This window comes from Dermacentor andersoni, chromosome 1 (genome assembly GCF_023375885.2).
Source record: "Dermacentor andersoni chromosome 1, qqDerAnde1_hic_scaffold, whole genome shotgun sequence".
Lineage (NCBI taxonomy): Eukaryota > Metazoa > Arthropoda > Arachnida > Ixodida > Ixodidae > Dermacentor > Dermacentor andersoni.
The window spans coordinates 327,911,661-327,934,685 of NC_092814.1; the positions used below are offsets into that span (position 1 = coordinate 327,911,661).

General features: G+C 45.6%; 1 protein-coding gene across 1 annotated transcript in view; it reads left to right on the forward strand.

Annotated features, from left to right (window-relative positions):
* Positions 1 to 23,025, forward strand: part of Ccn (cellular communication network factor protein Ccn) — a 344,692-nt gene that overhangs the window by 319,777 nt on the left and 1,890 nt on the right. The window contains exons 4-6 of the mRNA XM_050166655.3: positions 6,777 to 7,011; positions 10,571 to 10,804; positions 11,696 to 11,913. Coding sequence (XP_050022612.1) covers positions 6,777 to 7,011; positions 10,571 to 10,804; positions 11,696 to 11,913 — 687 coding nt within the window. The remainder of the gene's footprint in view (positions 1 to 6,776; positions 7,012 to 10,570; positions 10,805 to 11,695; positions 11,914 to 23,025) is intronic.

The following is a 23,025-nucleotide window of genomic DNA, read 5'->3' on the forward strand; positions in this document are numbered from 1 at the left end:
CGATTCCTACATTTTGGGCTGTATTTTATGAAAAGGTCATCAGCAAATGCCTTAAGCGCTTGATGCCTTCCCTATCCTGCGGCCCTGATAGCATCCCCTCCCCACTATTAAAAGCTTACGGCAGTATATATGTCCCAGTATGGATATCTTTATTTAATAACTCTCTGAATACTTTTGCTTTGCCTCACATGTGAAAAACTGTTCGTGTTTTTTCTGCGTTTAAGTCTGGCTGTAAAGCCGATGTCTTAAATGATCGCCTGATTTCTCTTCTCTATGCTACGTCTAAGAGTTTTGAGCTTGCTTTTGACAATATATTATCTTTTACTGTGAAGAACTTATTGATTCCATATCGGCATGGATTTCTCACCGGCTGCTCTACTATTACAAATCATAAATTTCAGTACACAATCTCTGCGCCGGTACTTGAGAGGGGGCAAGTTGACACCATTTGTTGTGACCTCAGCAAGGCTTTAGGTGTAGTCAGCCACTCACTGCTTCTGATCAAGCTTACGCACTCGTCAATTGTTAATCTCTTGCGAAGTTATCTTCTCGATGGATGATGTTATCATATCGTCAACGGCCAAACGCGTTCTTTTTACATGGCAACTGGCGGCGTCCTGCAAAGATCATTATTAGGACCACTCCTTTCTAAATTTTTTTTTATTAATGACGTTCTTGCCGCTATTAGGAATTCCTTATTCCTTCTGTATGCCATTACATCAAGATTTATAAGGAAATTTATACTGTTGATGACTGTCGCATCGTGTAATCTGAACTGTATCTTTTTTCGAAATGGTGCAAAGGTGCACACCTCACCTTGAATGCTGCGAATACCAAAGGCATGACCTTCACACGAAAAATAACAAGCATTTCTTTTTTTTATTCTGTAGATTCTGTACCTTCGTGTAAGACCTGTAAGATGAATGATCTCGGTATACTTTTTGATATAACCTTACACTGTTCAGCTCACACAAAGCGCGTTGCATTGTGGGGTACGGGCTCTCTTGCCTCTGTTTGCAGACTATCGAGAGAATTCAATTCTCCTACACCGTTGCCCACATTGTACACAACAATCTGTCTTCCTCAACTCGAATATGCGTCGGTCGTCTGGAATCGCATTACTAGATACAACAGTGATGTTATAGGTCACATCGAGAAAATGTTTCTAAGCATATAGTACAATCACCGCTTTGCTGACGCGGACACTGGACTTTGTACTAAAAACACCCGTGTACTTAGATTTAGGTGCACGTTAAAGAACCCCAGGTGGTCGAAATTTCCGGAGTCCACCACTACGGCGTGCCTCATAATCAGAAAGCTGTTTTGGCACGTAAAACCCCATAATTTTTTTTACATTGTTCTAACACTGTTTGATTATTGTCACTGCCCTTACTTCGTTGCCGAAATGATCGCGCTAACCTTTTGTTTCTTCGCAAACTCCTTCACAGTATCCTCCTCTGCCTAGAACTCCTCAATTGTATCGTGTTTCGTATTCCGTGCAAGATCACCAGAGAACATAGACTGGCCATTCCAAGTTCCTGCCCGTCTCCACCAACACTCAGCCGTCTACAGAATACCGTCTTTATAACGCTTATTTTCATGATCCTAATATTCTTCATAACTCGCTGGCATCGTTCTTTTCCGAGCTTTTCGTTGTGTCATGGTTTCACATATTGTTCAAGTGCCCTTCTCCTCCTTTTCCTTTTGTATTCACCTTGCGCCTTGTTGCATGTACAGTATTCTTATCGAGATTGTTATTTTTGTTCATTGTTCTCTTTTTTTCACTAATTCCGCTGGTGTTTTCTTCCCCTATTGTGTGCGTGCGCCAGCGCTTAGACTTCATTGTTGTTCCTTGGGATGATAAATAAATGATTTATTATTATTATTATTATTATTAATATATTATTATTAATATTATTAAAGGCGTATTAACGCCTCATAGCAGTGCCGGCTACTCCCCGGCCTCGACATGCAATGAATAAGAGAAACATCCTGAATAGAACGGAACCACAAATGCCTAGGAATAGTTCACAAGTCGCGACTCATAAGCCACAAGTTCACAATGCCACGCTTTTCGCAAATTCGAACACGTATTTGCGTGTGAAAGCTTTATGAGCATAAAGACAATCTTCATCGAATTGTTCCACTGGAACCCGACTACTTTGGTGGCGCCTCAGCGCAAGAGCTGCAACAAGGCTAAGAGCACCAGCTGTGATAGCCCTGTGACTATGTGGCTGGGCTTCTGAGGCCGAGGTCGCAGGTGCGATCCCATTCGCGGAGGCCGCATTTTGATGGAGGCTAAATGTAAAAAAAAGTATCGTATACTTAGGCATAGGTGCACGTTTTAGAAACCCAGGTGGTCAAAATTAATGGGGAATCCCCCGATACGCGTCGTGCCTGATAACCAGATTGTGGTTTTGGCACGTCAGAACCCCAGAGTTTCATTTAAATGCTAATTGCTGTGTCGGTTGTTTATGTGATCAACTAAGACCTTTTGCGCTCGTTGTCGTCTTAGTCGGGTATACGAGTGGCACCTTTGTGAGCCGTTGCGAAAGCGGACAGAGACATTCTGTCGGATTGCGTTTGTCCCTTTTGCGCAAATTCGGCGTGCTTCCTAGTCGTACTCCTCTTGTTTCACTGTCCTAAAATATGCGTCAGATGTAAACCAACTAGCCAATCGAAAATTCTCGCCATGACAGAGGCGTTATGCTGTCGCGTCAATAACGGTTGAATTTTCGTTTAATTGCTGCTTCTATAGCACGGTTTAACTTTGGGCACTGGGTGCTTATGGCTGTAAGCCTAGCAAAGAGCAGATTTACTTAGTTCCAGGGGCTGCTTGCCTATATATAGATAAAGGTCGAGCCACATCACCTTAGTTCTAGGGTTTCTTGTTTTCCTCGTTTGCTTCATCAGAAGCCGTTTTAAGCAGCAGTCCAATAGAGACATGGTGCAGATATTGCGTCCCTAACATGACTTCACGGTCGATTTCAGTCATATTGGCACCTACGTCTTATTGTAAATTTCTCTTGATGCATGCAGGCTTGCAGGCTTGCAGGCTTGCATGCATGCAGGCTTGCATGCAGGCAAGCGAAGCAACTAATTTATTGGTCCTGCTCAGATGTAGTAGTGCTCAAAGGGTACCTGGTTTCAATTCTTTAGATTCTTGCTTTTTTTACATTCCTCTAATTTGTTATTTTGAATGCTATAGTACAAGAACTCCCGTAGACGCCACTTGTGCGTGGGAGAGAGAGACCGCGAGAAGGGAAGAAGGAAAGGCAGGGAGGTTAACCAGATTGAGTCCAGTTTGCTACCCTACACGTGGGAAGGGAATGGGGAGTGAAAGAGCCAGAGAGAAAACATGAGTCTATACCGCACTTTCACATGCACTAAGTTAGGTGTAGGATGTTTATAGTCGGGCACTCAAGTCTGTTGCCTTCAGGTAGTGAAGCTGGCTATTTATAATGACCTCCGAAATTCAACATCCGCTAAGCTAACTAAAGCAAATGTCCTGAAAGGTACACGAGACACTTTCCGTTGGTGTCACTTCCTCTTCGCATGGTTTCGTGAACAGCGCGTTGACAGGGTGCCCATCGGCTCCGACGAAACGTCAAGCTGCACGCTACGTCACACTGAAGTGGAAGTACTCCAGGAAGCGATCGATCGCATTCCCTCCTTAAGTATGTGGCCGCCTTGACTGCTAGAGGCTGTGGCTGCGACCAAACAACGGCTCTCCAGGTGTACCAGTCATCTGTACTCTCAGGCATGATGGACGCGTCACCAGTCCTGAACATACCACTTAGTTTGATGACTCAACTGGAGCGAGATCATCGCGTTGCCCTTCGACTAATGCTTGGATTACCTCTTGAGGCGCAATCTGTTGCATTACTCACTGAAGCACATCAGTTACCCCTGAGGCTGCAAGCAGACCAGAGAGCTCTATATCGTATTGAGCGTCTGCACCGCGCATCGAATGGTCAGTCGCTCCTTGATCGTCTCATTCACCGCCCGTTATCTCGCATGGGAAAAACGGCGGCATTATTTATGAATATCACTGACATTTCTGAACATGCTGCCACAGTTACGCTTTCACCTCCAAAAGATGTCCCGAAACACGTATTCCCCATTTACCTCACAATCCCTGACATGCACAAAAAGTCTGATATGCCTGTTTTGGCAATATTCCAATTGGCTCAGTCTCACGTGTTCGAAAAGTTTCCAGATTATCTTCAAGTATTCACAGATGCATCTGTACACAGCGACAGTCAAGGCGCCTCTGCAGATTTTTTCTGCCCTTCGGCTCAAGTACGGCGTATCTTTCAAATCCCTCATCCAACTTTGTCAACAACTGCTGAGTTAGCAGCGATTAATGTTGCAATGAAATACGTGCAAGATGAGTTAACTACATCGAACATTGCCATCTTTACGGACTCCCACGCTGCCCTTAACAGGTTATAACGCAGTGAGATTGATTGTCCACTTGTGCACAGCATTACTGACTCTGCAAGCAAACTTTCATCACGTGGGGTATCTCTCGTTGCACAATGGATACCTTCACACGTAGGAATCGCCGGAAATGAAGAGGCTGATCGGCTGGCTTCAACTTGCGCTCATAACAACTGTGACTGCCCAGAAATATTGTGCAAGCTTGATGACGCTCGTGTGCTGATTCGTCGCCACCTACTCAAGCAGTGTCCATAGCAGCGCGTCGCCAATGGAACGTTCCCGCCCCGTGTTCGCGGTCGAGGCTTGCTTCGTCACACTAGAGCGCAACTACTGAATCTGAGGGTTGGCTGCGTGAACTTGCACGAACGTTTATACAGACAAGGACGTGTGGCAAGTCCATCATGTACGTCTTGTGGCTGCTGCGAGGCACTTCAGCACCTTACATTTGAATGTCCCGCCTTCAGTGCCCTGCGCATGTCGCTAGTGAGAGACTATCAGCTCCTTGGCTTGCGGTGTACGACACTCGACGAATGTTTGTACCTCAGTGGTTCTGCGTCTAAACGTGATCAGGCTCATCGCGCTCTACTTACTTTTCTAGAGCTAACTAAGTTAGGTTCACGTTTGTAGCGTCGAAACTATTCTATTCAATATTCTGTAGTAGCGTGACCTTCAGTGACCAGCCTTACTGTGTTCTACTTTATTCTTTAGCTTTCTCCTGTTGCTCTTCCTTTCCTCTTACATCTCCTCTTTCCTATCTTCCATTTCTGTGTTGCTGTCACCTCCCTTCTGAAGAGTAGGCAGGCGTTGTGCCCCTTCCGGTGACAGTTGCCAGCCTGCTCCTCCCTTTCCCTTTTCTGTTAATTGTATATATGTGTTCAAAACAAATAATAATAATAATAATAATAATAATAATAATACGGCGCCAAATCTAGGAGATATCTTGAAACCAAACATCAATGCAGCTCGGCAAAGTGTTCCTTATTGAAGAGGATCATGGGCAGAAAAATAACGAAACGCATTTAAAACGCTCAATTTCAACCACATAGTCTTCTGTAAAAATTACTATAACACTTACGCTATGGGCCTACTGTAACGGCAGGAATGACAGGTCAGACATCATAGGAATGATAAGCAGTACATGGATTTGCCTAAACTCGTCCTTCTAGCTTCGAAAGGCTTTGTGATTTTGCAAATTTATCCATAGTTTGCAACAAAATATTGCGTTAATAATGAATCAATTCCCTATGGTTATGCATAGATGTACATCCTTATTGCTTTTCACGTTTATAAAAATTGAGTTGTTTCAACATTGAGGCCAATAAAGGCAGATAATGAGTAGTAGACAAAGCCACATGGACGTCTGAAGCCACAAGCATGAAAATGAGACAAGTTCAAGTACTAACCACCATTCCCACGGTATAGCTCAACAATCGCAGCGTCATAGTTTTCTAGTGGGAAACTGTGGTTTTAATAAGAACAACGCAAGCCAATCACAACATGGCGAACTGAAGTTGCCATACACGCAAACGAGCGATCATCACATGCTGGCGCTGACGGTGAAGGAGCCATGCATATAGTAGTACTAAAGAGACCACCCTGCCATAGCCGTAATTATCACGTATACGCTGATGCAACTCCTACGCGTAGACATCACCAATCAAATATTTCTCGTCTTCATCAATCTCATTCCTGCTTCGCTCAGGAATGAGACATGCACGTATGTTAAAGTGCATGGATGTGGTGTACTCTCACATGTATGCCGCAGCAGAGGTATAGATGCTTGTAGTTTCATATGCTAAACCATGCAAAGGACGTCGGCGAGCGGTAGATCAGGAGAGAGAGAGAGAGAGATAGCAAACAGAGAAAAGGCAGGGAGGTCAACCAGACGAGCGTCCGTTTTGCTACCCTACACTGGGGGAAGGGAAAGGGTGAACAGAAAGAGGAAAAGGAAGTTGCTTCGACACCAGTAGAGGCAAGCTAAAATGGTTCTGCCTCATAAATTTTCACATCATGCCAATAAACTTTGGACTAGAGTGCGGATGTGCGTGCCCATTCTAAAGCTCCGCAGAGGCACAGCGGACTTCTTATCCGAGAAGCCACACAAAAAGTCAACTGCAGCTCTTGAATCCAGTGTCGGAAAAGACTCTCCTACAGTGCGGGACTTGAGCTGTAGGTGTATGTGTTGAACAGGATATTTCTCGCGATATCAGAGTAGCTGGGTGGAGAACAATTTTCAGGGCCAATAAACTGTGTTATTTGTTTGCCATTAGCAGAAAAAGAAAAAAAAAACATTTTCGCAGTACAAGCGGCTTGGGCGTACGTGTTCATTGCAGGGTGCGGTACAGTGCGGCCCGTCGTGCCGGTGCAGCAGCAGCGGCCCGCACGAAGGTGGCAGCGAAACCGCCGGCTGCCCCGAGGGCGTGAGCCTGGTGCGCGACGGCTGCAATTGCTGCAGCATCTGCGCCCGGCAGCAAGGCGATACCTGCGACGCCGTTCAGCTGTGCGATGCCCGGCGGCAGCTGCACTGTGTCTACCCGGACAGGAACGCCTCGGTCGGCACTTGCAAGGGTACGCTGCAATGTGTGTCGTGCAATGCGCGAGATATTTATGTGCAACACCTGTCCGCGGTGGCTCAGGAGCTATGGCGTTCCGCTGCCGAGGACAACGTCACGGGTTCGACTGCCTGAGCAGCCGGGAATCGAACCCTTTACTACGGTCTCTGTCTAGCCCCAGTGCTACTATAGGACGTCAAACTCCATGAACGAAATCGAGGAAACAACGAATGTGGGTTTATGCTACGATTAGTCGTGATGTGTGCATTCGAATCTGACGTGTTGGTGGTGAAAGAAAAATAGCTTTCCCGTTTAATAGTTCATTTTTGTGCAGGGCATCCTTGCTTAGCAACTACGGCATTTCGTAGGGCAATTTCGGAGTCCCTTTGCATATTGCTCGAGGGAGTACACAAGGATCGATTCATTGACTTACTGATCTATGGTGGGATGGATTCGTTGATGTATAAACGAATTGACTGGTCAACTAATTGGTCAAGAAGCTATCTGAGTGGCTTGCTATTTCCCAAAAATAGACCATCCTACAGTAAGCGCACGGTCATACATCAGCTAAAATCGGTTGACGTGCGACAGTACGAAATGTAATTGGAAAATAAATATATGCTAATGGACTATCGCTGGCAACGAGTTGTCAAGAGAAATTTTACATTATATTTCACAGATTTAAACTACATCATATTTATTACATACGATAAGGCAGTTCGTTCAAATACGAATGGTCATAGAACGGCGTGGACAATATTTTTCCCTAATTGGGGGACATCTTGGAAATTGTGTAACGTAATACTTCTTTCGGTGGCCTTGGCGTCTCTTGATGTCGTTGGAACTCAGCAGCAAAGTAATGCCTGAAAATAGAAATCTGGATACACAGATCTGTCTGTAATTCTCGTTATCCTGCCCAAGGGTACGCAAACACCACCGAAGAAAATAAGTGAAAAGTACCAGCTTTGAAGTTGCACAGAAATCATATGATATCTTAGACTCGCCGAAAGCTACACGTTTGATTTGACGCAAGTATCTGCATGCGGTGCAGCAGCCCCAGCTGCCTTGGTTATTGGGAATTTCGAATCGGCAAGCGTTGTCTCTTGTGCTTACTCTGCTATATGCAAGACAACGCACTTCTTCAAATTGTGCTTTCTATTTGTATTCTGACAACGAAACAGCGCAGCCTTATCTCTACTAACGTGTATCTGATTTCCAGTATATCGATCTATCATTCTGACATTAGTTTATGGCATTTGAAAGGAATCATCACTACAATCAAGCTCTACCAGTATTATGCGGCCGCCAGTGCACTGGTCAAATGTGGAATTTAACTTGAGATTAAGTGCCATGACATACATAAACACTAAATACAAATGGTCCATATGCAAAGCAATGTATGAAACATGTAATTTAAATGAAACAACGAAAGGATTCCTCTTACTTTTACCACGAACGCAGACATAAGCACACAAGCGCAGACACATACACATTCGCATCCGTAGGCTTGATTCATTTCAGTATATGTGCTCTACAACAGTATGGAGTTCGATTGGCTTCTTTCCAAGCTATGGCATCGCTCCATGAATTCGTGCGTCCTTGTGGTATGTGTGTGTAGTGGATAAATCGCAGGCAAACGACAATGTTTAGCCTTACGGGATGAGTAGTCCTGTTGAAGAGAACTGAGGGGAGTTAGGTGGCACAGAGTCAAGATTCATCGGCGGCACTCCATTGTGTACGTTAATTAATGCAGTATCAATCTCCTCTCCATTAGCATACACAGGCACAGCCTACAGTTAACACAAGCGCCCCTTTGTATGGTTCTCGTATTTGCAAATCTTTAATTCAGTGTAGGACAAGAGACTTTCCTCCGTGCTGTTGATTGTGTTGTTTCCAAAAAAATCGAATATTCTGACACCCGTGACCCTAACACAAGACTCAGCTTTCGAAGAGCTGTTGTTGTGTTTCTCTTGGGCGTGACAATGAGTAGGCGACATCAGAAGTGACTATTCGATGTGAAACCGTTTCATTCTCGTGAAACAAACTAAAAAAAAAAGCGAATGGATCGCTTTTTTCATTTACTGCGGCCTAGATATAGTGTGTATCAAAAAAATTCTATCAGAATAGCATCTTGCACTCCGTTTTAGTGAAATCGTTGAAGTGCCACCAGGCGTCTCTAGGTAGAGAGCTAAAACTGCTGGCATGAACAATCTTTGAAGTAGGCCTCAGTTTCAGTTTCAGTTTATTGATGCGATTGAAATTTTGTACGAAAAAGTAACTCTAGGAAGAACAATTACGAAGAAAAATTACAAACCATATTACTAAAATAAATATTCCGAAAAACTGGATAATGAATCAAAGCACGATCGACAGATATACAAATACGATACAACTTTTCCACTTATTTGTGCAGTGTCTTCGATGGCGAAACCAGTCTCTGTAAAAGACTGTGAGTCGGAGAAGCTGGTGTGCATCAATGTATTGAAAAAAAGAAGAACAAAGAAAAACTGCGCATCCGGCGCGGACAAAGCACTAGACGACGACGACACAAGCTGTGACTTGCAGCAAAGGGTTCTTAGTTAAAGGTTTAGTTAAAGGCTATAACTTTTAGATCTGAGTCATCGTTTTTGTTGTCGCCCAGTCTATTTTCCTTTACCCCCATTTCTAACGCTGTTGTTTTTTTTTTTTTTTTCGCAACGTGGACAAGGGGTAAATGTATTTCCTAAATAAAGGTTTCTGGAGGAACTCCATGAATTTATATAACTGATTGATTCGTTTAGTAATGAAACAAAGAAACGTTGCAATTTTCCACCATGAATATAACAGCCTGGTGCCCGTGCAAGCAGCGACATTTCAGAGCAGGTACACCTTTAAAGCGATATGCCATAAAAGCGCCCTTATTTAGAAAGGTGCTTGTCGAGGGCGTGTACAACCGGCATCGCCGTATAGACTACCGTTTCTAATGTGCATATTCATTTCTTATTCGCAGGCTAAAGAAGTCGTACAAGTAACTCAACTGCCTGACAATTATCGCCCGAAGCTTACAAATGTAGATGCACGGCGGCCTTAGTAAACACGCAAGCATAAATTAAATGCTCCAAATTAGAACTTCAATTCCACTTGAGCTACAAGGCCATACCTACTGATCTGTGACTCTCATGGTCCATAAGGTTCCCACTACCGATAAGAACTGACTGGCGCGACGCTTTTGTGAGAAACACGTGTATACTGTCGGATTACGAATGCTCAAACTTTCTTATGGGCAGGAAGTAAGGTAAGAGTGATTTAGTGAGCCCCGGATTCACCGCGCACACTTTTCTGCCACGGGTGTAGCTCGCCTTTCTTATATGCCAATTGACAGATCTCGGGTAAGCCATAGTAAAGAGTCGTGAATACGCGCACCGACCAATCCTGTTTGCGCACGAGATAACGGCGAAGTCGCCGAGCCGATGACGAGCCCAGTACAGCGAACGAAAAACCTCCACGGCAGCTGCAGTGAAGAGCCGCATGGCCGTGAATTGCCGAACAACGCCTCGTGTTTTGTTCTTACCCTGGCGCCTCTCGTTGTCCGACAGTGGTGCAGGGCCAGTCGTGCCAGGTGGAAGGCCTCGGCCAGTACAAGGACGGCGCCACTTTCAAGCTGGACTGCCGCACTCAGTGCTCGTGCCAGAACGGCACCTACGGCTGCGTGTCGCTGTGCCCCCACGAGGGAGTGCGGCCGTCGGCCGAGTGCCGCAATGCCAGGCTCGTCCGCCTGCGTGGAAACTGCTGTCGCGAGTGGCTGTGCGACCACGACATGATGAAGCAGCGTGCGTTTATTGCCCATTTATTTCTCTCTGAATGTTCGCACATTTGCACGCATTTGTTAGGCGTCATATATATAAAAAAGAAGTCTTTCCGGAGAACAGTCGCGCATCGAATGGGCTGCATGTGCAACACTGCCTGCCCTTTATACGCACTACTTATAGTGCATATTGCGGTGTTAAATAATACGATCCATAGTTTCTTCCTGCTTAAATCTTTCTACAAATATATAAAGCTTCAAAGACACGAAGCCGCACAAGGCAAAGGAAATGCGCAACGTGGAAAGAATGAGGGCATGGATATGGCTCACGAGGGTTGCAATGTGGGCTTGTTGGTAATGCATCTTCAAGGGGAGTACGGTAGCGCGATTCAAAGACGGGACAAAAGAAGACACAAAGGGACACACATAGCGCTGTGTGTGTCCCTTTGTGTCTTCTTTTGTCCCGTCTTTGAATCGCGCTACCGTACTCCCCTTGAAGATGGATATGGCGCGGTACAGTGCCTTCTTCCACAGGAAGCGAGAAAACAACATGCAGATGAGAAAAAGAAAGCGACAGTAAAAATGAACCCGGAGAGCCGACACCACCTGGACGTGTATCTTGTTTGCCGGATATATATTTTATGCTGGTGCTGGCCGGTCTTGAAAACGGTTGCGAGTCGAGGACGAATGTCACCTTACATTACGTTCTTAGTTACCTTATAACACGCTATCTGCAATTTACGGCACTGCTCAGTCGTAGCGCTTTCTTTTGTGTGAACGACTACATCACGAGCGGTGCAATTCCACATACAGGTCTGAAAAATCTTCGGGCAAAGATGACCGACGGCCAGGATTGGCTCAATAAAATGACCTGCGCAATGGTCAATGATGTGCGCGCTTTATGACCTGGTTTCAGCGCTGGCTCTGGCACGCGCCTCGTGCGAGCGGCACGCTGGCGACTGGAGTCCCTGCTCGGCCACGTGTGGCGTGGGCACGTCTCGTCGCTTGGTCACCGACTTCCACCTCGGCCAGTGCCGCAGCCGCAACGAGACGCGCATCTGCAACGTGAGACCATGCAGCGGCCGGGACGCCGCCGGAATCGCTGGGGCCTCGGGATCACGCCACAGGACCAGGGTGAGCGACGTGTGCGCAGTTTCTGCCGGAATTCGCAGCGCTCGGCTCTCTCAGAAAGCCGTAAATCACCTGAAGCCCTACACTCCACAAAAAAGAATGCTAGCGGCGGTTGTGTTGTTGCTATACTATACATGCGATGTTATCCTGGCCCTCAGTTCCTGAAACATCTCTGCCTGACCAATAGAGCGGTAGAACGACTATACTATGCCGCTACAAACGCAAAGTGCGCTAAATGTCGATGAACAAATTTCTGCGACTCGCCGAGAAGTCCGGTATCCTTGTCAAATAAACGGAAACATGACGGCGTCCGTCTTGCTCCTGGCAGACATAATGTCTCCCGCAGTGGCTACATGCGGCCAAAATCTTGCTGTGCTGGCTTTATTTTTGTACATGATAGAAGATATTGACTCTTTTAAATAGTGACGGTTACTCCTACTTTCAAACAAATATTACATACTAAAACATACAAGAACAAGGTAGCACTGGACGAAAGAAAGGACACAAGACAAAAGGTAAAAAAGAAAGAAAGAAAGAGAGACAGAAAGAAAGGAAGAAAGATACGCGCAAAATATATTGAAAGTTATAGTAAGGTCACATAAATGCAGGCTCACAGCAGAGGCCACACAATATACACTTTAAGACGCATGGCAATGAGTTATGCTGTTTTCCTAAAAGATGGCAGTCTTGAAGAAAGTGCGCGAAATCTCTAAATTTGTCAAAGCGCTGATGCTTCAAATGCGCACGCACACACGAGTATGCCCCTATTGTCGCACTGAGCGCGTATCCAATGTGCCACGTCAACGCAACCCGCCACTAATGTGCAGTAGGCTATCAACTGAACTTTGTAAGAGGTCTTGTTTGTAGACTGGACAGAGCGGAGCTCCGCGTAGGGAAAATGAATCATTCGTTAAATCTGCTTAGCCATCTTTGACAAACAGCAGCAACAGCCACCTGCGTTTGAGAACCCGGAGGCGTATACAGGTCGAAATAAATGAACCATCATTTTTACACGTTCAGTAAAGAATAGGCTGCGTTCCCGTGACTGATTTCAGGGTTCTTTTTTGCCACGAGAAGTCGTCGCTATTTAACAACGCCACGATCTTGCGCGCCCATCTTTTTTAGGTGTTCTGCTTGCACATTCGTTTATTGGAAGTGTCGCTTCTTGCTCGGAGATTCCAATGAGTTTCTGTTGTGGTAGCGTTTTATTGATGTCATAATAGCTCTGTCATTTGTACGCCTGCTCTTGCTCAGTATCTTCCCTATTAATCACAAATCCTTTCTTGCGCAAAAGAGTTTTCCAGATGGTTTCAACGTTCAGGCGCCCACAGCTCACGCACAATAACTGCGATAACGAGACACTGGCCTCGGCAGTAACCAATCGCGAGCGGCACTTACACTATAAAAAAGTTTCAAGAATACGGCTTGTGATGTACAAACCACAACCGCTAATGCAGGGACGATTAGATATGTCGCACTTTGTCTGGCAGTGGAATTCCAGCCGTTGGCGTCGAATTTATTTGTGACATGGGCTGTACACGCTAACCTTTGTGGTAACCCCTTTTTTTCTATTCCGTGATAACTATCAAAAAGAAAGCACAACTGAATCTCTAGAGATATTTACATACTATCGGTTGATCCACTTTATTCGGAGTTTGCACATTCATGACAAAGACAAAGTTGTGGTCTTCGAACACTAGATTAATTAAGAGAGTGCTGGCTGCTAATGCTGTCGAACAGATGTCATCAGTGAGATGAAACTCTCTGGTTGGGAGTGACTTTCACGAAGGCGTACCCTACTTCGATTGGAAGGACCGACAATGTTACGCGCGACGTCTGCAGCGGCGATGAGAACATCGAACATATATTGTGCCACTGTGATCGATTCCTGTCAGAAAGACAAGCATTATCTATCGCATTGCGATGACTGGACGATCGGGCGTTGGCCGTTCAAGTGCTACTTGGAGACCGTCCCCATGGCTTGTCGGCCCACAAAGTTGTGAAGGCACTTTTGTCTTTCTTGAGGGCGACTGGCTTTATGCGAATGCCTTTGACTTGCTCAGGCCGTCCACGTGCGTGCGCGAGCTCACCGCGTCTTTCCTGTCTCAGCTATCTCATCTTTCTATTCCCTCTTTCCCGTCCCCCAAAGTAGGGTAGCCAACCAGACGCATTTCTGGTTAACATCCCTGCCTTCTTTCTTTCTGCACTCCTCCTCTTCCTCCTCTGGTGAGAGAGAGAGAGAGAATAAACGTATCTATCGGACCAAAGGTCTGGACCTTGGCTCTGTAAATGTCGTCGTGAAAAGGTTCCTTGAAGTATTTGACAAATTTTTGCCAGAGTTCTACAGCCAGTCAGGGTGCGATGAGAAGTAAGCACTTCCTTGCGGTTCACAGCCTCGCCAAAGAAGTTGGAAACTGCGTGCAGAGGTCTGAATCAATATAATTTTAAATGGTAAATAGAAATTAAGACTTCGGTAACATTAAGCTATTGCATAAGCGTAACCAGAGCTTGGCACGCCAGTCGGAATGCGAGAACGTGAGATGGATGACGATGCCATATTGATATTCCCTCACAACTACGTGTCACGTCATGAATTTTTAGACAAACCCTGCTCTGGGCTAATGAATTGCACCTTGATAGGAAACTATAATATTGCTGAGTTATCTCATAAGTTAAGCAACGTTTGTGAACTTACACAGCATGAAAACGGCCCCATTCCGCAAAAACACTACGTAATCCCTGATGTCAGACAGACCTTATGGGCGCAGTGTCTTAGGAGCGAAGTTCAAGAGAGCTGAGACGTCCATTTCTTCGCCAATGATCGGCCTTTCCCGGCGACCGAAATGCTTTTCCCGTCGAAAAGTATTTATCTTGTCTTTTTAGTGTTCCCTTAAAATCATCATCATCATCAGCCTATTTTATGTCCACTGCAGAATGAAGGCCTCTTCCTGGGATCTCCAATTACCCCTGTCCTACGCCAACCGATTCGAACTAGCGCCTGCGAATTTCTTAATTTCATCTCCCCACCTAGTCTTCTGTCGTCCTCGACTGGGCTTCTCTTCTCTTGCACCCATTCTGTAACCCTATTGGTCCAGCGGTTATCTAGCCTATGGGCATTACATGACCTGCCCAGCTCTATATCTTTCTTTTAATGTCAATTAAGATATCGGTTATCCCTGTTTGCTCTCTGATCCACACCAATCTCTTCCTGTCTCTTAACGTTACGCCTAACATTCTTCGTTCCATCGCTCTTTGCGCGATCCTTAGCTTCTTTTCGAACGCCTTTGTCAGTCTCGCAAGTTTCTACCCCATATGTCAGCACCGGTAGAATGCATTGATTGTACACCTTTCTTTTTAATGATAATGGTAAGCTTCCACTCAGGATCTGACAGTGTCTGCCGAATGCGCTCCAACACATATTTTATTCTGTAAATTTCCTTCTCATGGTCAGGGCCCCCTGTGAGTAATTGACCTAGGTAAACGTACTCCTTCACAGACTCTAGAAGCTAACTGACTCTTGTTCCCTTGCCTGGCTATTGATCATGATCTTTGTCTTCTGCATGTTAATCTTCAACCCCACTCTTATACTCTCTCTCTTAAGGTCCTCAATCATTTGTTGTAACTCGTCGCCAGTGTTGCTGAAAAGGACAATGTCATCTGCAAACCGACGGTTCCTGAGATATTCGCCGTTGATCCTTACTCCTAAGCCTTCCCAGTTTAATAGCTTGAATCCTTCCATGCACGCAGTGAATAGCATTGCTGAGATCGTGTCTCCTTGTCTGACCCCCTTTTTTATAGGTATCTTCCTACTTTTCATGTGGAAAATTAAGGTAGCTGTGGAATCTCTGTAGATACTTTCCAAGATAATATTGCTGTCCCGGACCAGGATGACTTTTTCTTCAACTCCGAGGCTTTTCTTTCATGGAACCTGTATGGGTTTTCTTTGTAGCAATTGCTGCGATTGGCTATGGATGTCTCATTTTTCCTTTATTAGATACTTTCCACGATATTTACGCACTCGTCCTGTACTCCTTGATGACGGAATGCCTCCATGACTGCTGGCATCTCAACTGAATCAAATGCCTTTTCGTAATCTATGAAAGCCATATAGAGAGGCTGATTATATTCTGTGGATTTCTCGATTACCTCATTGATGACATGGATGTGTTCCATTGTAGAGTATCCCTTCCTGAAGCCTGCCTGTTCCTTTTTGTTGAGTAATGTCCAGTGTTACCCTTATTCTATTGGAGATTATCTTGGTGAATATTCTATATGGTACTGAAGTGAGCTAATGGACCTATAGTTTTTCAATTCTTTAACGTCTCCTTTTTGTTGATTAGTTTAACGTTGGCATTCTTCTAGTGAGCTCAAAAGAGTGCAAACGATGCCTCTCCTGGTTCCCCGCTCACATGGGGAAAGACATTCACCCGCAAATACCCAACCTCAATGAAACGGCCCACGACCATGCGCGAGAACTTTCCCGCCGCGACGGTCCCACGGCCTCCGATGGGCTGGACATTCAGTTTAATGACCCGCTACTCACTTCCCAAGAAATCACCTTACACTATCGAAAAGGCAGAATGAAATACCCGCTCCCGCACGCCAAACTCGAACGCGTGCAGGCGGCCGCGTTTCGAATGCTGCAAACGGACTCATATCGGTCACGAGGCCTACTAAGTCACTACAACTCAGAAATCCCGGCAAATTGCCCAGACTGCCCAGAACTCTATTGCTCACTCTAGCACATGCTCTGGCAATGTACCGCGTTACCAGAGGGCCCTCTCTCCAGTGAGCCCGAATGGGAAGAAGCCCTCAAAAGCCCGGACCTCAAACTCCAACTCAAGGCCGTCCAGAGGGTCCAAGAACTGGCGGAGCGTCACCACGTTTCCGTCCCGACTTGGGCGTCACCTACGGTTTCGGCCCAAGGAGCTCCTCGCGTGCGATCTCCAACGGTTTAAACCTCCTCAGGACCTCAATAAAGTTCTTGAATGACTGGCATTCTTCTAGTTAATTGGGACCCTTGATGTCGACAGACAGTTCGCATAAAAGGCCACTTATAAACGCTAAAACAGGTTAGACTGATAACGTATATTTGAAACGTTTGTCCTTGTTGGTTTTCCGGTGATTTTGATTAATAGAAAAAATAATAAAAACCATACTTCAACTCCTTAAAATTTGGGCCGTAAACTAAGCGCCGATAAGTCGGTGTTACGTCATGAACTTTGTCCACCCCACTTCCCACCGTGAAAGTTGTCGAAATTCTCCAATTTCTCTTTTTTTGCCCATGGTTGGCTCCATTCTTTGGCTCCTATTCGGGATATTTTTCGCGATATAAAAAAAAATATTAACAAAGCCGGAGCCGACACCGTCAAAATCAATGACGTCATGGCGCGATAATGCGGGAACTTCAAGGTGGCGTCGCCACCCGTCTTTCGGCTTTTTGGCGTCGTTTCTTGGATGCCGAGCCTTTTCTTACTGTTAGAGTAGTTACTTAGTGCAATGTAAAAGCGTAGTTTATTCACACATCTCAACGTATCCTCATCCTTCGTTTCCCTTTAAGAACCTGCCTGCTTTTTATTTCCAGCACGTAAGGCACATGGGCGACCTAAGTATGCACATTCTTTCTGGAATATTTCATGGACGCTCTATAGCCTTCTGTTACTTCTCACGCCCGAATGCAGCGTGCTTCAGGTGCATGTTTACGCAGCGATGCAACGCTGCAGTTCGCCAAGCTCTCAGAAAGTGACTGGTCTTGACGAAGATAAATGTCGGATGGAAATAAGTTGTCTGGTAAACAGGCGCAAGTAAAAGCAAAAGTGCGAGTGTTACTGAAAACAACAACAACGCTTTAACAGTTTCACTTGATGTGTGGGGTAATTGCCGGAAGTTCCAATGCAGTTGAACAAAAGAAAGCTTTTGCCACTGTTTCTCTGTTTCTGTTTGCTCGTTGCTAATAAACGCGAAACCCATCAGTCGTTATGTACAGATCTATACTATAAAGAAAAAAGAAACAATGAAGTGGGCTTTTACTACACGCGTATAGTCTGCTAAATTCAGTAGCTGCGACATAGTGAAGTCCATGTGCCCTCGCACAACTTCTCTTGCTAATACGGAGAAAATGAGGCAACTGGTGGTCAATAATAAACGCAACCGGCGGCGCTGCGCTCTTCGTGAATATGAAATTACGCGAGTCTTTGCATGCCCTTGTACTTGCCGACGGCGCTGGGATGAGGCCTAGTAAATTATTGACGCCAACGGCGCTTCGAGCGACTGGTGTGGTGAATGCGGGAGACTGAAAAGGAGAGAATGAGAGAGAGAGAGAGAGAAAAAAAAGGAAAGCCGGGCATAAGTCACGACCACCGTATTTGATCTTATTCCAGTCGTTCTACAGTTCCCGAAATGGGAGGGGGAGCGTGGTGGCTGCCAGCGGCCGGTTCAGCTGCCTTATAAGTGTCTAATATATTTTGACAGACATGCAGGCAGACAGCAATGAATATGTTTTGTTACAGCATGCAGAGGTACTGTGCCTTTAGCACAGTATTGCACATGCTTGGAGAAGATAATGTAGGACTGGTGGATAAAACACTTAGTTGGTGTGCGCGTGTGTGTGCGTGCATGTGTGTGCGCACGTGTGTGCTTGCGTGCATGTGTGCGTGTGTGTGTGCGCGTGCGTGCGTGCGCTACATTTAGGCTCTGCCCGTAAGTTCGGCTGACGAAGTATCTTTGAGCTTTGAGCGGCATCTTGGGCGGGTTTCACGTATATATGCGGGAGCCACTGAGCGTGCTGGCGGCTCTATTAATTTTGGTTGCAATTGGAGTCTTTGCACAATACAATACACTTTCGGTCCACCTCTTATGGCGCGCAGATCGTGACGTCTATCACATACACAAAGGAAGAGGGTAAGATGAGAAAGAACACGAAGTGGCCTATGCACAGTCATTTTGTAGCTAGGCGGCCGTCTTTATTGCCGGGAACCGCGCGAAACAATCGCAAAATGAAAGCGAGCACGGAGTGATCGAGGCAGCACTATACACGCCTGCCAGCAGCACCATCCCTGTCGGCGGTCTCTTGCGTAAAGCGACATCCAAGCGCGTGTCTGCAAGCAGCAAAATGGCGTAGCCGTGTGGCATAATGGCTCCAGTGGGGATTGAGTGCGGGGATGCGGAGGTAATATTTCGATTGATACGTCGGAAGACACGAGCACGCGAGAAGGAAAATCGACATAACTGCGAGAGGGAGACGCGGGAATGGCCATGAAAGGAAACGGCGACTTGGAGGAAGTCACTGGAAGTGAATCGCCACGGTGGTTCGCGAGGGTACTGTAGCAGCCAGAATTGCTCTCGGTCTGCGATTAACGGCGCTCCGGTTGATGTTATCGATAGCGGTTGATTCGAACGATGGAAACCTGCCTATAGTGTGAAGGTCGCCCTTGTTGCACGTGCACCCGATACGTCTGTCCAGCGAGCCCGCCACTTTATAAAGAAGAGTTAAAATGACTGGCCTCGAGTCAAAAAAGAAAAGAGAAAACGCCTATACGAAGCTTTTTGTGGGCAATAAGTGTTTATCGATTGAGCAGTCTCTTCGCTAAAATTCAATTTTGCTCCCATTAGTAACCGGTTCTGATAATTACGGAGCGTTCTTCTGTAAGAGTACTTTTCAAATCCGCCTCCGCGGACTGATATTACAGATTTTTTGCGCCAGTTGTACAGTTTCTTACTTGCTGTCCTTCTTACGTAGCGCCTCACAGCCAACATGTATATAAGCTAATTGAATATTAGTCCCATCCGTGCGCTGGTACTTCCTAGTTGGCAATTCTTTGCGAACGCGGCTACTTCGGGTGTACGCAAATAACTTTATGACAGCTGTTGTACATCTTGGGGACAGTAACTTCTCTGAAATGTCAAACTTTCTAGATATTCTGTATATATCACCGGCGAATGTGGCCTCGATCTTAACACAATGTGCCATTTTTGAATCCAGCAGGAAACTTTGACCGCTTACTAAATTCACGTATAACTTAACCACTAAAAGTTCATTCTTCTTCATGCAAAACAGCGCTGATCCTGTAGCTTAGAGGACGGCCACCATTGAATGCCTTATGGCTGTGTTTCTCCAGAGCACAGTGCAGCGCATTCAGCAGTGAGCCATGTTTACTCTGCTCGAGAGTCAAGCCCCGTTTGCACGACTTCATAATTCTAACATTAAGGCCGCCATCATTTACTCTCGTGCCAGTCTCAACTAGAATAGATGACGAAGCCTCTTGGGCTTAGCTCTAATCCAAACTGACGAGAGGTGGATGTCAGTGATGTCAACAGACGACGGGTGGATGTCAGATAGCAATTGCTACGAACAGGTAGATGTCTAATTCCCCCCCCCCCTCCTTTAATTAAACTGACGAGGTATGTACCCGCGAAACGCAGGAAAAGCCGTGCGTCGCTAATATGCAGGTAGCTAATTTCGCTATCGCAACAGTGCATAGAAAACTTGGCGCATATAACTTCGAAAATTGATGTTAGTTAGCCGCACTGTTCTAACTTTAATAATCGCAAGTGTGTTTTTATGCATCTCCAGGTTGTGACGCTCGGTATCACTGAGCATCAAATGTTTAACTCCCGAAGATCCTTTAACGCCACACTGCTTTTACGATGATGAGAGAAGGGTCCCAATGCAGCCTCTGACTTTGCGATCCCTGTCTGCATATAATTTGCATATAGCGGATACACATGACATGAATGAGTAATAAACTGTAACTTATACTGAGAATGGCGCTCCGTAGGTTGTTCAGCATCACAGAGCAACCTCACTGGGGCGTGCAACTTGTTTCGCTACATTACTTCTCTCAACAAGTGAAGTGAAGTTAGGTTACCTTGCGTCGCAAAGGTAAAGCCGGCGCTTTAAGTGGCGCTTTCGAATTTTTTGATGAAGATGTAAAGCACGCGTCCCTGCCATGAATTTTTAGCCACTTGCAAATGTGGAAGTAAATGCAGACTAACGGTCCGCGACAAGTGCATACGCGACCAAGGCAGGCGGATGCATATACCATGTCTCAATTACCATGTAGCATGCAGATGCTTGCGTAATACTGCACCTTGTGTCGTAGCCGAAAGAATACATTAAGTTTTTAGGATGGGAATTGATGGTTTTGTTCAAAAGTGCAGATGAAGCACTGTCTGCTGCAGAGCCTGCACATGAAAAGGGATGGGAGCGGCGAAACCCGTCATTGCGAAATGATGGATCTTAGGTTAGTGTAAATCAATAAATGTTGCTTCGCTTTTCGTGTAGGTTCAAAAATAAAAAGAAAGCTTGCGCCTTGGCTGTGGCAGCTGGGAATAATGGCGAAGTAAGAACTTTAAGACTTGCTATCGCTAAATTGACGAAGGATCGATAAATTTCGCAAGGCAGAAAAGGGGGAGCTGAATCATTATTCGTTTTTGCTGCTCTCACGCCGACGCTAAGTGACCTGACAGAGGGGAATTCCACAGAATGCCCGAGAACATTAGGAAATTAGCAAGAGTCCAAGCAGAATACTTTTTTCTTTGGATTTGTGATTGGTACAAGGCGTCTGGGCAAGTAGATGAAACTTTTGAATTTTCATTGCGTTGTTACGTGAATAAATTGAAGCAATACCCTAAGCGCGATCGAGATGCTTTGGCTGTGTATCGTATAAAATTATGGCTCGCATATTCTACCATATCCTGAGCGTGAAAGGAGCCCGCGAATACACGCAAAGTGCCTCGAGCGGCCAGTCGCGCGGCAATTTCGCGTGCATTTGCTGGCTTCTTTCACGCCCGGAAAAACGCTTTTATGTAGAACGTATTGAGCAACAAAGAGCTGTATCGGCAGTTTTTCATGTCGGTCTACAATTTTCTCATCGACGCTTTTAATTTAATTATATTATTTTAGAAGTTGATTAATTAAGACTATTTATCAAATTACGCGGAATGAAAAAAAAAATAACAATTTGAGTACCTCCAAGCGAAAGCTAACAACATTACCTTGATTCTGTCCAGCTACGTGGCATTCGCACATTTTAAAACTCTGGCTAAAGTTAGCTGGGACACGCTGTATATTGCCTGTGAATAAGGGCTCTCGTTTCAATATTTACCGTCTCTTTTACATCGTCGCTGCAATGCTTTGCTGGACGAACACAACGGCGAGAAGGACAAACTTGCGGAAATGTCTGGAGCCTGACATGTTCGCTTGCGCGGAAAATTACCCAAGATTCAAAGAAAGAGAAAATGTAAATAGAGCCAACAGCTAAACAACACAAACGCTGCGATACGTATTCAGTCGCCCTGACAGCAATGGTCTGGTACAGATATTTGAAGGTTGTGATACGGTAACAAAATCCGAGCACGCTCTGCTAGACGTGCGATTTGAACGCGAAAGCGTTAAGGGCTGCCTGTCGCATAAAATCTGGCGTCGGCGTCGTAGCCAGGCGCTGGCGTCCTGTGAGCGAAAATTGCCGCATATATTTAGGTAGATGTATGTGCTAGGCCTTGTGCCTATACATGCGGTATATACTGGTTATATTGACAAACCATTCTATCACTGAACTTCCTCATACCTTGTCTTACATTCTTTACAAAGTTATTTCACGGAATTTTGATAATGACAGCCGACAAATGTCTTGAAACAAAACAGACACAGCGCATGCTTATGTTAAATCTTCTCAAACTGCGAAACAATAATCGGCACCTGTAAATGATGTGACTTTTTTTTTACGCGGCTCTGCACTATCTCGGGGTTCGGCCCACGCAAGAGGCCGCGTTTCTACCAGAAAGGTCGCCGCCGTGCATAGCGCTCGCCGCCAGAGTTTCCCAGTAAACATAACGGTTACATAAGTTGCAGTTGCCAGGAAGCGCGAGAAGCAGTCATGGATCTTTGATTGCTATGGCGTCCCACTCTTAAAGGCGAACCTTAAGCGTCCTCCAAGTTTTCCCTAAAACGATACGTCGAGAATGAGCCTTGCGCAACTGACTACTTGGCTTTGATTGTCTGTCGTGGAAACTGGTAGAATGTCTTTGCTAACCGTATAACGCTAACACATCAAGTTGGCTTTTCTATAGTTTCCGCTCTTCTTTCATTCGCCCTAACGTGTTTCTTTGTTTCTT